Source organism: Thamnophis sirtalis, unplaced genomic scaffold (genome assembly GCF_051295495.1).
Source record: "Thamnophis sirtalis isolate CommonGarterSnake01/CBP01778 unplaced genomic scaffold, rThaSir2_p1.2 scaffold_13, whole genome shotgun sequence".
In the NCBI taxonomy this organism is placed as follows: Eukaryota; Metazoa; Chordata; class Lepidosauria; order Squamata; family Natricidae; genus Thamnophis; species Thamnophis sirtalis.
Window position 1 is genome coordinate 724,240 of NW_028261393.1, and position 16,566 is coordinate 740,805.

General features: G+C 61.6%; 1 protein-coding gene across 7 annotated transcripts; it reads right to left on the reverse strand.

Moving 5' to 3' along the window:
- Nucleotides 1-260: 260 nt before the first annotated feature.
- Nucleotides 261-15,874, reverse strand: EML2 (EMAP like 2). 7 transcript variants are annotated; one of them, XM_087727270.1, is made up of 24 exons: nucleotides 15,544-15,651; nucleotides 13,985-14,167; nucleotides 13,680-13,800; nucleotides 10,362-10,478; nucleotides 9,801-9,808; nucleotides 9,157-9,226; nucleotides 8,020-8,048; nucleotides 7,550-7,679; nucleotides 7,293-7,442; nucleotides 6,933-7,002; nucleotides 6,394-6,504; nucleotides 6,010-6,105; nucleotides 5,786-5,920; nucleotides 4,866-4,965; nucleotides 4,258-4,412; nucleotides 3,847-3,972; nucleotides 3,618-3,749; nucleotides 3,461-3,528; nucleotides 2,986-3,074; nucleotides 2,603-2,700; nucleotides 2,268-2,355; nucleotides 1,340-1,435; nucleotides 1,035-1,165; nucleotides 261-392 (listed from the first exon to the last, which is right to left on the reverse strand). In XM_087727270.1, the coding sequence occupies exons 1-24, from the start codon at nucleotides 15,608-15,610 to the stop codon at nucleotides 267-269; spliced, it is 2,496 nt and encodes an 831-aa protein (XP_087583396.1). In that variant the 5' UTR covers nucleotides 15,611-15,651; the 3' UTR covers nucleotides 261-266. The 7 variants fall into 7 exon arrangements, with proteins under 7 accessions (XP_087583396.1, XP_087583395.1, XP_087583391.1 ...); XM_087727269.1 differs by lacking the exons at nucleotides 9,157-9,226; nucleotides 9,801-9,808 and adding an exon at nucleotides 11,041-11,133 and having other exon boundaries at nucleotides 15,544-15,652; XM_087727265.1 differs by lacking the exons at nucleotides 9,157-9,226; nucleotides 9,801-9,808; nucleotides 15,544-15,651 and adding an exon at nucleotides 15,857-15,874.
- Nucleotides 15,875-16,566: the final 692 nt, after the last annotated feature.

The following is a 16,566-nucleotide window of genomic DNA, read 5'->3' on the forward strand; positions in this document are numbered from 1 at the left end:
CCTGTGCAACCTTCTGCCTTTAAATATAGATATATAGACATCCATCTAGATATATATTATCACTATTCATATAGGGATTTCTGTAAATATAGCTGCCCGCAATCTCTCTAAGTGCCTCTTTCTGCCCCCAGCCCCCCCAGCCCCCTCCCCCAAAGCGCTTGACAGGATGCAACCCCCCACCCCCCGCCCCCCCTCCCGCCTTTGCACCTCCTGCCCTCCCAGGCCCCACCACCGAGGCAGCCCCACTGGCCGCCTCCCCCCCCCCCCTACACAAGGCGCCACTGGAGGACACTGGTGTCCACCCCACCGGTGGAGAGCAGCAGGCTGTCGTCGTGGAGGAAGGCGATGTTGGTGACGTGGCTGCTGTGGCCGCTGTAAGTGTGGCTGGGGGCCTGGGGAAAGAGAGGGAGGGGTCAGGCTTCTTTGCTTTGCCAGCCTCTGTGGAAAAGAGGCAGCCGGCCGGCCTTGTGCCCCCTCCCACCCCCCGGGCGGAGGTCCCAACAGTGCAGCCTGGCCCCCAACTCTGCCCTTCACTCGGTGGGGGGAGTCTGAGTCTTCCTCCCCAGTTGGCTGAGAAGGGTTTCAAGTCCCAGAGCATCCCGGACGCTTCCGCCTGGCACATCGGATGACAACTATTGATTTATAAGTAACTCATCCGCTTTTCCCAACAACAACCCTGCGAGGTGGGTTGGGCCTCAAGTGGGGCCTGAACTCCCAGCCTCCTGGTGTCTGGCTCAGAGCCACCCAGGCGGCTTTCGTGGCTAAGACAGAACTAGAACTCGCCAGCACCTGAACCACCACACCGAACTGCCCCCCCCCCCGAGGGAAATCACTGGGCGTCAGGGTGGTTCTGCTGTGCCAGTGGACCCTCCCCCCCCCTCAAAACCATATCCTGGTTTTATACTTTGGGAAGAGGCCACGTTTAGGCTTCTGGGCCCCCCTCTGCCCCCCACCTGAAGCCCCAGGTAGCCAGGGGACTCTCCCAAGAGGCACCGGCAGAGGTCCGGGGGGGGGGGGCCGCCAGAGATGCTTACCCGCGGCTGGCAACAGGGGTAGGAGAACAAGTGCACTTTGCCAAAGTCGTCGGCCGATGCCAGGAGCTTCCCCTCGTGGGAGCGGCACACAGCGTTGATGTCGGTGCCATCCGCCCCCTCTGGCCAGATCCCTAGAGGGGCAAGAGGCCGGATTTCTCATGTCCAAAGTCCTTAAAAGACCCCTCCCCCCCCAAAGAGACGCTGGAGCTGAGAGGACCCCAGGGGTGTTATAGTACAGTTAGGTCTGTGCTGCCCCCTGCTGGCCCAGGCGCAGACACACTCCTGGCACCCACACCTGCACTCACCAAACACCCCAAAGCCCAGCACGCAGGTGGCGGTCGCCCACTCCTGGTTGCGCACAGCCTCGGCGCTGGTGATTTGCCGGCAGGTGGAGGGGTCCCCTGGGATGGGAAGGAAGGCAGCAGCAATCAGGCAGGGGGGCTCAGAGAGGGTCTACGGTCTCTGTTGGCTGAGGAATTCTGGGGGTTGAAGCTGCCCAGGGCGGAGACCCCTGCCCTAAGGGACCCCGGCACCTCCAAGAGGAAGAAGAGCCTGGGGGTTTCCGGCAGGGGCTTCTCTCGGGCTGACGGACAGCCACGGAGATCCCCAAGCGGCTGGTACCCAGATTAACCCTTCCACCGAGGCCGCTGCCAGTTGGCTCAGGCGGGCAGGAAGGGGCCAGTAAGGGAGGGGCCCCGTTCAAGCTCCGAGATGTCCGAGGCTGCCCCACGCGGCACGAGAGCCCTTCCACTCTCCAAAGCCAACAGAAGGGACAATCGGGCGGGGTCTGTTCCTGGGGTGGGCATCCTTCGAGCGCCAGGCCAGCCTCTAGACCAGTGTTTCTCAACCTTGGCCACTTGAAGATGTCCGGACTTCAACTCCCAGAATTCCCCAGCCAGCATTTGCTGGCTGGGGAATTCTGGGAGTTGAAGTCCGGACATCTTCAAGTGGCCAAGGTTGAGAAACACTGTCCTAACCACTGCTGGGGAATTCTGGGAGTTGAAGTCCGGACATCTTCAAGTTGCCAAGGTTGAGAAACACTGCTCTAGACGAGGAAAGTCTGTTCTTCGGACGTTGGGCCAGGAAAGGGACAAAGGTCCCGCTCCTCTTCCAACTGACTCAGGCTGAAGGGGGGGAAGGGACCCCCATCCCAGCCAAGGACACAGCAGTGAAGACGGGGGGGACAGTTTTCAAACACGGGGGGATTGGAGGGTCAGCCCTCCGGATACTCACAATACAGAATCTCATAGTCCCCCGAATTGGTGACCAGGCAGCTGCTGTCGAGGGCCCAGTCCAGGTGGGTGATGAAGCTGGAGTGTCCCTGAGGCGAGGAAGACGCCCAAAGTCAGGATAGCCTCACCTCAGCGCTTCTCTTCTTTCGGACTTTCAGGAGAATCTGGAACTCGCAGCCGCTTCCCGAGCATCAGTGAGTCCGCAGGAGAAGCTGCCAGTCCTGCGCCGTCCAGCTGAGCCCCCGGGCACCCCGTTCGAATGAGCGCTAGCCCATCCTGGTGCCTCCCCGAAGACCCCACTCGGAAAGGCCTCCCGCCCTGGCAGCCTCCACTCACCGAGCATTTGCCAACCCGGCCGTATTTCCTGCCACCCTCAGAAACCAGGTAGATGTAGACAAAGTTATCGTGGGACCCCAAAGCCAGGTACTTCCCGTCTGGGGAAAAAAGGGGGGGGGAGGTGTCAGCACAGTGGGGGCAACAGGGCAGAGAAAGTGTGGGGCATTTCATTCATTTCCTATTTCTAAACCACCCATCTCTCTCTCAAACTCAAAGCCCAAGAAATCACCTTCAAATTTGTGTCTTTTGTGTCCTTTATACCGAAGGACATGGAGGGGCCCTGGCTGCCTCCCCTTTTGCAAAGCCCCACCCGAGGCCACACCTGGAGTGGGCAAGTTCTGGTTCCCCTCCCTGTGCAACCCCCTCCCCCCCTTTTTTCCAACCTGGGGAGAAGCTGACCACGGAGATGGGCTCTCCTCCGTCCGTGTGAATGGCCACCAGATCCCGGGTCTCTGTGTCTAGCACTAGCCACCTGGTTGAAAGCAGAATGGAGGGGGGGGGAGATGTTACATCAGACCAGACCCCCCCAAGGGTCTGGTCTGCACACTGGTCCACCTGTCTGCCCCTCTGCATCCTCCCCCATTATTAAAGGCAGAGAGAGCACACGAGAGCCAGGAGATTAAAAAGGGAGCAGACTTTCTGAAAGGAGGACGGAGGAGGAAGTCTGCCCCATGCCAGGAGCTCAAAGTTTGGGGCCAACAGCTGGATGAAATTCCTGAGACCCCTCCCCATTCCTCTTTTGGGCAGCCATTCAAGCCATCCCCTCTCCCAGGGGGCAGTAGATTGCCACATCATTGCAGAAAGCCCCCCCCCCCCCCCGAGATCGTCTTCCACCCTCCTGCCCCCTGCGCCCATTACCTGCCCGTGACGGTGCCCACCACCAGTACCGAGCCCCTGGGGTGGAAGCCAGCCGAGCGAGCCGCATCCTGGAAGAGAGAAAAGCCGTCAGACTACCCGGAGCCTTGGGGGTGGTCTTCATTGCCCCAGAAGCCCCCTCAGAAGCCCCTGGGCTCACCTCGATCCCCTTGCTCCAGAGAGGCTGGTGGGAGGCCACGCTCCACAGGTGGACCTGCTTGTCCTGGCCGCAGGTCAGGAACTGCTCCAGGGTGGGGTGCGTGGCCAGGCCCCAAAGCTCTTCCGTGTGTCCCTGGTAGGAGAGGGGGGGGGGTTTCAGCTGGACCCTGAGGGCCCGGCCTTTCCACGGGGGCAGCCCGGTGCCCAGGCCCTCCCAGCAGAGACCTTACCTGCACCAGCAGAGAGAAGCCGGTTGACAGGGACCCGTGCAGCACGGAGTTGCGTGTGGTGCCCACAAAGAGCGAGTCGCCCTTCCCTTCCGCAATGGTGCGCACCGGCCCAAAGCCATCCGGGACCTGCAGAGAATAGCAGAGTCGGAAGGGACCCTGGAGGTCTTCTAGTCCAACCCCCTGATCAGTCTAGGAACTGATCCTATTTCTAGGAACAGCAGCCGGACAGAAAAAGCCCCTCGGGACACCCGGAGGGACCCGAAGCCCCTTAGCAGCCCCCAGACCCTCATGAACCTATTTGGGCTCGGAAAGGCTGTGGAGAGCGAGCACTCCCCTCCCTCGTTTCGAGGCTGAAGCCAAGCGTCTCTTGCCGTTTTGAGCCTGCTGGCCCTTCCTCTCGGTCCTTCTCACCTCGTTCTCCTGCAGCTTCTGGTAGTCCCGTCCCCAAAGCACCACCCGGCGATCCCGGCCGCCCCCCGTCAGGATGGTCCCATTCCGCAGCACACAGAGGCCGAAGATGCCCCCCTCGTGGGCGCCTGGCACCGCATGGCAGATCCGGTTGCCCCCTGCCAACGAAGGGCAACAGTGACACACGGCAGGCATTTAGGCAGGGCCCACTCGCCCACCCGGAGCACCAGCTGTGGGGCTCTGCCTCCTGCCCCATCGCGGCTTCTGGCAGGGCCCCTCACTCGTGGGAACTATGGACTTTGGCTCTGAGAGTTCTCCAGCTAGCCCTGGATTCTGGGAAGTGAAGTCCACGGGTCTTAAGAGTTCCCACGGTTGAAGGGCCCTGCCGTAAACCAACATGGCTTCTGGCAGGAGTTTAGTCTCCATCATCCTGGCTTGCGGAGACCAGGAACCCAGCAGCCTAGACTGGTTTGCATGATTTTAATGGTTAATCTGCCCATCGTGGCTTGCATGAGCCAAGCCAACAGGGATTTCACCAGCAAACCCTGCATAAACAAACCCTGGTTTATGCAAAGTCCGTACTTGGGGAGGAAGCCCTCCGAGCAACAGACCTTTGCCCCAGATGTAGAGGTTGCCCCCCGAGTCGCCGGTCACCGTGTCCCCGTTCTCCGTGAAGGCCACGCACAGAACATACTTGGGCTTCTCGTGTTTCTGCAGAGAAAGTGGGGGGGGGGAAGGAATGAGCCCCCAGAGGAAAACCTCAGAGCCCCCCAGCCAAATATCCCCCTCAGGCCTTTGTGCGGGGATAACAAGCCATCGCAATCCCTCACTGCTGAATTGCAGCTAGTCCTCGACTTATGACTACCATCGGGCCCAAACCTCCTGTTGCTAAGCCAGACAGTTGTTCAATGAGTTTTGTCTCATTTTATGACCTTTCTTGCCATCACCGTTAAGTGAATCACTGTGGTTGTTAGATTAGTAGCACAGTTGTTAAGGGAACCTGGCTTCCCCATGGATTTTGCTTGTCCGAAGGTCGTAAAAGGGGATCACGTGACTCTGGGACACTGTGACCGTCATAAATGTGAGTCAGTCGCCAAACATCTAGGTTTTGATCACCTGATTGCAGAGTGACGCTGCAACGGCCGTTAAGTATGAAAACAGCCGTTAAGACACTTTTTTCAGTGCTGTTGAAATCTTGGAAGGTGACTGAATGAAGTGTTGTAAGTTGAGGACTTACATGTCATAGGTCTGAAGCAAAATGTGTAAAGCCTAAATCTCAGCTGCTTCTGATAGGAGGGAAACGGGAGGCAAGAGGGAAGCCCCCCAGGGGTTGGGAGGGGGGGGCTGGTCAGGGCCTACATTTCCCAGAGTTCTAACTTCCAACCCGCCGTTACTCCAGCTAAGAGAGGCTGCTTATTTCTGGGAAGCTCTGTGGCCGGAGGCCCTTGGACGCCGGTGGACGCGGCACGGAGGGCAGGGGAGCCACCGCCTGCCGTCCCCCCCCCCGCCCCCCTTCTGCCCTTGCTCTCACCTCAAAGATGCCCTGCCGTTTGCTGAGGCTGCCTCCTTCCAGGCTCCAGAAGTGGATGTGGGACTTGCCGCAGGTGATGAGGAGGGTGGGCTCCGTGGGGTGGAAGGTGGCGGCCAGGACGGACTCGTTGGAACACTTGGGAGGGGAGGGAGGAAGGAAGGCGGGGGTGTCAGGCGTGGAACACGCGTGCCGGATTGCGGTGCAAGGGAGGGGGAGGAGCAAACCTTCACGTCCGCCAGCTTCTGCTCCTTCTGCCAGTCCCAGACGGAGAGAACGTGGTCGTTGGAGTCGTCCACGGCACACAGGAGGCCACCCCCGTTCTGGGCAGGGGAGAGAGAGAGAGGGCAGGTGGGCAGGGAGGCAGCTCTGCCCTTTCGCCCAGGGTCCCCCACACTTGGCAACTAGGATCACTTGTAGGCTTCCACTCCCAGAATCCCCCAGCCGGACGTGCCCCGGCTTGGCTGGCTGGGGGATTCTGGGAGTGGAAGTCCTCCCATCTTAAAGCATCCAAGGCTGTTCCCAACCAAGGACGGGCCGCCTTTTAATCTGGCCACATCGGGAGGGGGGAGGGGGTCCCGGGAGGTCCCCTTGGAGGGGCTCTCACGCACAGACTTGGAGAATCCCACACAGGTGACCGCTCGGTCGAAAGGTCCAGGCCCCAGGACGTGGAGGGTGTTGAGGCTCACGGAGTCCCAGATGCGCACTTGGGGCGGCATCACCTGTGGGAGACGGGGGGGGGGGGGGGGGGGGGGGGGGGCACCTTGAGGCCAAAGGCATTTCCTCCGAGAAGGCAAAGGCGGCTTGTGCATCTCGTTGTCAATGGATGCGGCGTTTGTCCCGGGGGAGAAAGAGGGGACGTTCCCATAGAGCCCCACTGACTTTCCACAACAAGCAAACACAGGCCCTGTGGGGCTCCGGGCTCTGCAAACGGCAGAAGAGGCTGGGGGGGGGGGCGTAGGGGGGGGACTGCCAGCCCATGCCCACTTTTAAATGCTCCCATTTGGGGCCCTTCCCACCCAAAGCACCACCTGGTGCAACTCAGGTGGCAGCCGTTCAGCTCTGAAGGAGGAGGGGGGGGGCAGTTTTCTCCCTCGCTCTCTAGGGACCGCCCCCTCCCCTGAGCCTTTCTTTAGGCCGTCTCCCCCACCTTGCCGTCCTTTGAGGTCCCGGCCACCTGTCCGGTTGCTACGGTCACCATATCTGGATGCACCGTCAAACTGCGGGAGAGAGCGAAGGGCCCAGGTTACACTCCAAAGGGCAGCCCCTCCCCCAGTTTCCTAGGACAGCGGGGGGGGGGGAGGCTCCCATTGCAGAGAAATTGTGCCCCCCCACCTCCTCCACCTTTCCTTAGCCAACCCCCTCTTCCCCAATTCTGGTGTGGTGCCCTCGTCCTCCCCTAAATTGGCACTGCTTCTCCCCCCTCCCCGCCCCTGTGTGTGTCCCTCTGCCCAGCAAATGGGGTGAGGAGGGGGGGCAGGGCAGCCAGGGTCCCCAGGGCCTCTCCTACCACTTGATATCGTCGGTGTGGCCCAGGTAGTGGCGCTGCCGCTGCTCCTCCACATTGTAAAGGACGGCCACGGCGGCCACGAAGTAGACGATCTCTCCCGTGGGCAGCAGGAAAAGGTTGGCCCGGCAGTCGCGGCCCCGGTACCCGTATCTGCGGCTGGCGGTCAAGGGGAAGCACCAGGGGACTCTGCCCGGAGGAGCCAGCCTTTGGGGCCCAGCCCCCCTCCGCCCCGGGGGACCCAGCCGTGAGCAGGATACACCCAGTCCAGCTTCAGCTTCTTGTGGGGCAGCTCCAGCTTGGCGTCCAGGCTGTAAGTGGCCACCACCGCATCGGGGACAAACATGGGGATGGGGCGTCCCCGGAGGAACATTTTCACGTAACCATCCTCTGCGGGGCAGAAGAGGGGCCAGGTAAGACAGTTGCCCCCCCTCCCCTCGCAAAAGCCAAGCAAACTCCCAGCTCTCAGGATGCCCCCCCCCACCCTCCCCCAAGGGTGGCCTGCAGGGCAAGCAGGTGCCCCGTCCGCATGTGGGGTCCCAAGGGACACCCTGCACAGGAGGAGGGGCAATGCCGGCTTTAGGGTGGGTCTGCACCTCCCTCTTTGGAAACGGTCTGACCACAGGGACAATGCAGACGTGTCCTCCTCCTGGGGGGTTTCTTCCTCTGGCCCACTTAAATAAGCCAGAGCCCCCCCCTCCCCAAATCTACCATGGCCACATCCACTCACCAGCATTGAAGATGGCTTCCTTGGGTTTGCTAGCGGGAGGGAGAGAAAGTAGTTGGGGGAAAATAAGAAAGGGGGGGGCAGGGGGAGGCGAAATAACCCCCACACATCTCATTAGCTGACCCTGGATGACCCTTCAGCCACCCACAAGCCTCCCCCAAAGGGAGACAGACCCCTTCCACTCCCCCCCCCCCAAAGACACACGGATACTCGCCTGAAAGAGGATCGCTTCGGGGTCTTCCTTTCCCCGCCAATCCTTCACTCCCTCCTTCCCGCCCGTCTTAGCCCCAAGTGCTGGACCCCTCCCCATATGAAGGCCTCCCTGCGCTGCCCCCAGCGACCCATCAGAAGACCCCGAGCCCATGGCAGGGGAAGCCAGCTTGAGTCCGAGGAGGCGCGCAGTGGCGACGCTGCCCAAGCACAGCGGGGAGGAAGCCGCTCCGGCCCGTTGGCGGCCGCTGGGGCTGCAACAGGACCCCCCTCCCGCCCCCCGGGGAGAGGCCGCTGGGGCAGGAAAAGGAGCAGCGCTTCCCTGCAGCTCCAGACCGCCGCGAAGGGCCGGGAGAGAAAGGACGCCCGAGCTCTCGTGGCAGTTCGGGGGGGGGGGGAGGCGGCTGAGCGCCCCGATAAAAGCCCGGAAGCATCGCCCAGAACCCCCAAGGAAGAAGCCTCGCAGCCCCCTTCTCCCCCTTCCCGCCCCGCGCTCAGCCAACGAACATCTCGCAGGCCGAAGCGGTCCGGCCGCCAAGCCCGAAAGTCCCGGGGAGGCCGGGCAAAGTTCCCCCTGCCCCACGCCGCCTTTTGCAGAAAGTGTAGCGGGCCTCTTCCCCCCCCCCTCCTAGGCACACGGGGGGCGTCTCTGTTCCTCGGGGGGGGGACGCCCGGCTCCGCACCTGCACGGCCGCTCCAAGGAAGCCGCGCCCCCGCCCGGCGGTCCTTTGCAGGGATCCTGCCCGACCTCGGCGGGGGTTTCATCTCTCTCCCCGCCGGCTCTCCCGGGCCCTCCGGCCGGCAACCCGGAAGGCGGGCGCCCCGCCGCGTCCGGCTCTCCTGGGCCGGGAGGGCAGCGCCGAGCCGGGCTGCGGGGAGGCTCTCGGGCCGCGCGGGGGGAGCGTGGCCGGCGGCTGCCCTCTGCCCTACCTGGGGCTCTCGGTCCGGGCCGCCTTCCGCATGCTGGGCGCTCTGTTCTGACTGCGGCGGGCCGGCGGCGCTCCTTCAAGGCCAGGCGCGCGCGGGGCGGCTCCGCCCGGGGGAGGAACGCGGGCTTCCGGGAAAGGACGATCCCGACGGGGCCCAGGAGCCGCCCTCCCGGGAGCTCCTCCGCCCGGCAGGCTCGTCGGGGCGCTCGAGCTGCTCAGGCCGCGGCTCCGAAGCCGACGGTGAGCTCCGCGTTGCCCGAAGAGACCCCAGGGAGCCTGGCCGGTGCCCAAGCCGGAGGTCTGCCTCGGGGCTGGACCTGAAGGCCTTTGCCAGACCCGGACGGGCGTTGCGTCCGTTCCGGCCCTAGAAAGAGCCGCCTGTAGGTGCAGGTAGGAGGGCGGGAGGGAGAGGGGGAAGCGAGGGCTGTCTTTGCCTCCAGGAATGGCCGGGGGGCTTCGAAGTCACCCGCAGGATCTCCCCAGGCTGCCCTGCTCCATTCCTGCATGGGTTTCCCTGGAGAAACGGGGGTCCCTCACACAGGCGAGATTCACAGCATTGTGTGTGTGTGTGTGTGTGTGAATTGAGGTGCTGCTGGAGGGGGGGGGCTGCCTCTTGCATGGAGACGGTGGACAGGAGAGAGGAACCAGCTTCTCTCTTTCTGCCTGTCTAATTTTCTGCATACTTTCCTGGGCTGCATTGTGGATCCGGGCACATTAAATCAGTGTTTCTCAACCTTGGCAACTTGAAGATGTCCGGACTTCAACTCCCAGAATTCCCCAGCCAGCGAATGCTGGCTGGGGAATTCTGGGAGTTGAAGTCCGGGCATCTTCAAGTTGCCAAGGTTGAGAAACACTGCATTAAATGGACCCATAAAAGAGAATATTTGTAATCCAGGTTGAAATGACGGCCCCTGAGCTCGGTTGTTTTCGTGCAGACGTTTCATGACCCAACTAAATACCCTCATCAGTACTACAAGGGGGTGGGGTATAATTTAGCACTGATGACGTTCCCTAGTTGGGTCATGAAACGCCTGCAAGAAAACAGCCAAGCTCAGGGAGCCCGAAGGAGCCCTCAGATCAAAGGGGCCTGGCAGAGTCCAAACAGCTTTGCACACTGGTTCCACCTTGGAGTGGCAGTGGGGAGGGGGCGATGGTGGCGGGCACGCAGTGAGGGTGGTGGGCTGGGCGTGGCCGGTTCAGACATACCCTTCGCGTTTCCCGCTGCAGGAGCTGCTGGAGGAAGTGGTGCGGCTCCTCTGGTCCTTGAAACTCTCGCGCTTGAGCGAGGCGGGGCGCTCCGGGGAGGGGCAGCTACTATGCCCGCTGTAGGAGAGAGAGCCTGAGCGAGAGAGCCAGAGAAGGCGGGGAGGGCAGCAGCGGGGTGAGGGAGCCAGCTGGGGAACGGGCGATGGAGGAGGAGAAAGCCAGGCGGAAGCAGATGCAGCAGGCCAGATAATAAGGCGGAAGTGCCACGCGAGAGAGGAAAACTCCTTCGGAAGAGGGGCCGGAGCCGCAGGAGAAGCCGTGGGGGGGTCCCAGCAGCAGCCGAAGCAGCCGAAGGCAGAAGCAGCCGGGCAGGAGAGAGGGGTGGGGCCCTTCGCTTGGGGGCCCTTGGGAGAGGAAGGCTTCGCAGAGCTAGTTTGGGCTGCAAGGGTTCAAGCCACCGAGGGCCGCCCCCTTTCCTCCCCCAGGCCAGGGGGCCCCTTTGCCCCAAGCCTACTGCAGAAGAGGACTGCAGCCCCCCCCCGGTTTCTCCTGGGGGGCTGGAAGCAGGGGCAAGGACAATGCTGGGGGGGAGGGCTGATCAGTCTGGTTGACTCAGGCCGGTCAAGCAAAGCCGAAGGCCTCCCTGCCCCCCAACTTAAAGGGCGCCTTCGGGGTTCACCCGCTGCCCTTTGGGGACGCAGCCTCACGTAGGCCCTGGGCGCTAACGGAGACGAGGGGAGGTTCCTCAGCACCCGGGCCCCTCGGTGGCCCCCTGGAGAAGTTAGCATCACAGCAGAAGCAGGTGGGGTGGGGGGCGGCACAGGAAGCAGAGAGCGGCGGCAGGGGGTGAAATGGGGGTCAGGAGCCATGTCACGATCCCACGGAGAGTCAAGAGGCAGCCCCTGAGCCACTGACCACCCTGGAGGGGTGATCTGCTGTTCCCCTCCCACCACCACCACGTGTGCTATGAAGAGGTAAAGGTATGGTTTTCTACCCCCCCGTCCCCCCATCATGAAAAAAATGGTTCATCCCAAGATCTAACCAGAGCCACCAGAGATGGCCAATATAAAACGTCATTCTTTAAATCCCTTGCTTTATTGCTTCTCTTGGTGCAGAATTTCCTTTTAAGACGGGTGGACTTCAACTCCCAGAATTCAAAGCTGGCTGGGGAGTTCTGGGAGTTGAAGTCCACCCGTCTTAAAGGGTTGGAAAGTCTGCTTTGTCCTTCCAGGAAGCAGAGCATCTCCCTCTGGGACTCAACAGGCCCCCTTCGTAGCCCCCAGGAGCCATTTCAATGAAGAAAGGACATTTGAAACAAGGCCCCTTCCAAAGAATTCTCTCTCGGGACAAGACTTTGGGGGCCCTTGGGGAGTGTCTGGCTGAGCCCCCCTTCCCACCATTAGGATGAAGGGCTCTTTCACTGGCTAAATGCAAGCGGTTTGAGCCGAGGTGGCACAGTGGTTAAATGCAGCACTGCAGTTCAGCAGTTTGGCTGTTCAAATCCCACCAGGCTCAGGGTTGACTCAGCCTTCCATCCTTCCGAGGTGGGTGAAATGAGGACCCGGATTGTTGTTGGGGGCGATATGCTGACTCTGTAAACCGCTTAGAGAGGGCTGAAAGCCCTAGGAAGCGCTATATAAGCCTAACTATTGCTAACGGTTTCATTCAGAGGGACCTTGAGAACTAGCAACTTGAGGGTTTCCCCTGCGGTTTCTACGCTTCCCTCAGAGGGAGCCGAAGTGTTGGGGGCAGGAAGCACATCACTCCCTCCATGGAGTCCCAAGTTTTCAAGCAACGCCTACTTTTTCTCACCCACCGAGGGAGAAAATGCCAGAATTAAGGGACGGCTCCTGAGCAGGGAGGGTTGTTTGTGCTCTGCGCATCCCCAGAGCCAGAGTGGGAGAGCATCAGGCTGTCTCTAAGGTACAGCCAGGTTGGGCGAGGCGCCTGCGTGACTCGTGCAAAAGTTTCTGGCTTTTTCTGAGTTCCTGGGGGGCCCGTCCTCCTAGGAGACTCCCCATAAATCTCTTCAAATCGGGTTTTCCTTAGCCTTGGCTCACCTGCCTGGCAAACCTAAACTCCATTTGTGAACCACAATGCCTCTTAAAAAAAAAGAATAGGGGTAAACCACAATGGTTCATTCAGTGACCTTTGAAGTTACACTGGAAAAAAAAACCATTCGTGGCCATTTCCCACACTTATGACCGCTGCAACATTCCTGTGGTCACGAGAACGAAATTCAGACGTTGGCAACTGACTCACAGTTATGACGGTCACAGTGTCCTGGATCATATGATCCCCTTTTGTGACCTTCTAACAAGCAAAGTCACCGGAGGAAGCCCGATTCACTTAACGACCGGAGTGGACTGACTTAAAAACTGCGGCGGTTCACTTAACAGCCGTGGAAAGAAAGGTTGTAGAAGGGGGCAAAACTCACTTAACGACTGTCTTGCTTAGCAACAGAAATATTGGGCTCAATTGTGGTCATAAATCGAGGTCTACCTGCACTGTCTGATGGGGACTCTTGAGGAATTAGAACAGTGTTTCTCAACCTTGGCCACTTGAAGATGTCCGGACTTCAACTCCCAGAATTCCCCAGCAGTGGTTAGGACAGTGTTTCTCAACCTTGTCCACTTGAAGATGTCCGGACTTCAACTCCCAGAATTCCCCAGCAGTGGTTAGGACAGTGTTTCTCAACCTTGTCAACTTGAAGATGTCCGGACTTCAACTCCCAGAATTCCCCAGCAGTGGTTAGGACAGTGTTTCTCAACCTTGTCCACTTGAAGATGTCCGGACTTCAACTCCCAGAGTTCCCCAGCCAGCATCCGCTGGCTGGGGAATTCTGGGAGTTGAAGTCCGGACATCTTCAAGTGGCCAAGGTTGAGAAACACTGGATTAGAACATTTGTGCATATTGAGGGCAGCAATATTGCATTTGGCAACCTGCAACTCAACAACGTCGCCTTATTTTTCATCAGCAAGGAATGCAGGAAGTCCTGAGTTCGCATGGATTGTATTTCTGTGCATGTCAATTCTGGGGGGGGGGATTTAGACCCTTCCGAATGCTTCCCCCCCCCACAAAAAAACCATTGAAAGACTTTTATCAGTTCCCCCTTAGGCAGACAGCCTTAAGAGGAGCCAAGACTGCTGACATAGACCTCACGTTTCTGCCTGATACTAGAAATCCCTTTCTGATCCAGGTGCAAAAGAGCAGGATGGATGTAGAACGCAGCAGCAACCCTCATCCTGATGCGATTCCCCCTCCCCTCCCCGCTTCCTAAAAGGGGCAGCGCCCCCTGGTGGACCAGTGCATCCTCACCTTTTTCCAGGAAGGAGTTCCCTCTTGGGGGACGAGGGGGAGGTGGCGTAGCCTCTCCTGTGTGGGACGGCCCCATTGCTCAGGGTGGGCCTGGAGGGCAGCCCCCGCAGCAGCTGGTACACTGCAGGAGAGACAGGACAGGACTGAGGGTCCGGGGGGAGGACCGAGGCTCCGCGACCCCTGCCTCCCTGGTCTCCTGCCCCCCATTAAGTCCCCCCAACCCTGGTTGCCCTTTGGGGCCCGGACCTCTGGGCACTCCGGGACTTGCAGGGGCCCGTCCCGCAGCCCCTCCCCGCTCCGGATACCTTTGTCTGGTCTGCGCTTGGAGAGGCTGAGCCCGTTCTCCTCACAGGTGCTCAGGCGCCGCAGGACGTCGGCCAGGGCCGCCTTCAGCACCTGGATCTCGTCCTCCTGCAGCTGCAGGCGCTGCTCCAGGTAGGAGATGCGGTCGTCCACCTCCATGCCGCTGAGGCCGGACAGGTGGTCATCTGGGGAGGCAAAAGCCGGAAGGAGCAGGAGCCTCCAGGAGGGCCCCTCCCCCCTCCTCCACTTCCCCCTCCCTGTGAGAGCTACAGGCCCCCCTTGGGGTTGGGGTGGGGGCAACGGGTCCCCCTCCCCAGCTGTCCTCCCAAGGGCGGGCAGGAGCCTTTCTCCTGAAAGAAGATTGACACATTTTTTGTGTCCAGCCATGTGGAAGGCCTGCCCCAGTCAGGTCCTTCACAGATCAATGGCCCTCGTGACAACAGGGGCCATGGGGTGGGAAGGGGGCTTCCCTGCCCACGTGCCTTTCGTGTCGGAAGCAGCCCCAGAGTGGCGCTTGGCCCACCTGCGCTTCCACAGCAGGGAGGAGGCCCACCTGGAGCTGCCCATGACTGGCTTCTCCACACCTGTAGATGTGCCAACTCTACCCCTGAAGGGGAGCACAAATCAAGGGCAGGAGGCAGCATCCTTCAGCCACAGCTCCCCTCTTCCTCCCTCTCTTCCGCAGTGGTGGGCCCCGTGCCCATCCCGCCTGCCTGTTGCTGCCGCTCGCCTGGCACTGCCGGCCCCTCCCTCCGCCTGCTCTAGCATCCCTTCCCTGATGCTGCCGCCTCCGCATCCAATCAGAGGCTGGTCCTGCAGCCAGGCAGAGTACCAGCCCTGGGATGGACGGCGGAAGAGGCAGCTGTTGGCAAGAGATGCTGAAGGGGGGGGAGGCTCCAAGTGACGGCAGAAGGGCAGCTCTCCTGGGCTAGGATTATCCCCTGGTCTGGGCCTGCCCCCTTTGCCGGCTGGCCTAGCTCCCAGGGCTGTGAGGAGGGGGCTGGAATTGTCCCCAAGTGCCCCTCCATAATCCCTGGAGGCTGACGCCATCCTAAGCCTGCTTGGGAAGAGCAAACGCCCTCTGAGCATGCAGAGAAGGCAGGTGGGCGCGGGGGGGGGGGGTGGTGTCAGCTGGCGCTTCCTGCCCCCCCCTCCCGGCCCGCGGATCTTCCCTGGGGCAAGTGGGAATTCTGCACGGCCGTTGTGGCCGCTATGATGGGTCGACCTCCGCCCCGCCTTGCCCCTCTGGGCCTTTCCGAGAACCTGCGAGGGGATCGGAAGGAGGGGCGGCAGGGCGAGGCTCGGGCTGCTCCTTCGGGCGCCGAGCTCGGCTAGCGGGCAGGAGCGCCCCCCCCCCCACCTGCCTGCGGCGGGACGGCCGACCGCGATTATCCGGGCGCTGAGCAGCCCAATTTTGCCCCGGCTGCCCCCGCCCCCCTTCCCCGGCCGGGCTCCGGGCGCCTGGTGGTGGGGGCTCTCCTGCCCGGGCGGGGCCTCTCCCTCCCCAGGGACCCCGGGCGGCTGACTGCGGAATCGGGGCTGCGGCGGCGCTTCCACTCACCGTTGCAGAACTGCAGCAGCAAGGAGGTGTCGTAGAGGAGCCCGCAGGCGGGGATCCCCTCGCCCATGCCGGCCCCCCGCGCCCCGGCCCCGTCCACCCCGGGCTGCTCTCCCGGCGCCCGTCCGTCCTCCGCGGTCCCCTGCCCGCCCGCCCGCCTCCCGTTGCTATGGCAACCCACCTCTCTCCTGCATCCTGCTGGCCGGGGATGCCGGAGCTCCGGCCAAGACCCCCCGGCTGCGCTCCCCTCCTGGCGCGTCCCCGTCCAACCAGCCGAGCGCCCACCCGCCGACCCACAGGCGCAGGGCAGCCCTACCTTCGGCTCCTTCCGAGCCCCACCCACCAGCCGCGGAGCTCCTCCTGCTTCCCTTCCCCATCTTCAGCCCGCGAGCCTCTCGCCGCTTCCCTGCGCTCCGGCGCCCCTCCCGCCCCCGCCGAAATCTGCAGAGTCCTCGCCCCGCCAAGCCCCACCTCGGCCGCGCGAGACTGACTTGCAACTTCGGCCCTTCCAGGCTCCGGCTGGGCTCCCTCGCTCTGCGCCCCAGGCTTCCTCCTCCTCCCCTCCATCCCAGCTCCTTCCCCCTCTCTTCCCCTCCTCCTTTCCCCAAAGTTTCACTCCAGCCTTTGCTGGCTCCTGTTCTCGACCCAAACCATTTGTCTCCTTCCCTCCCTCCCTCCCTCCCTCCCTCCCTCCCTCCCTCCTTCCTTCCTTCCTTCCTTCCTTCCTTCCTTCCTTCCTTCCTTCCCTCCATTCTCAGTCTCTTCCAATTCTCTCCCTGCTCCACAATCTGATCCCCCCCCCCGCACTGCTGCCTAAACCCCACGAGGCAAAATTCTGAAGCCAATCCAGGGGTGCTCAAGCCTTTCCGAGCATGTGCAGAGTGGCCACCGTTGAGAACCGTTTTGCCTTACTCCAGGCAGGGGTCTGCTCGTTCCTCTGGTTTGGCCCCTGGATGCACTTCTGATATCGACCTGCTGCGCGAAATGCATCGAACCCTGAACCCCAAAGGGTCCCTCCAGGTTCCT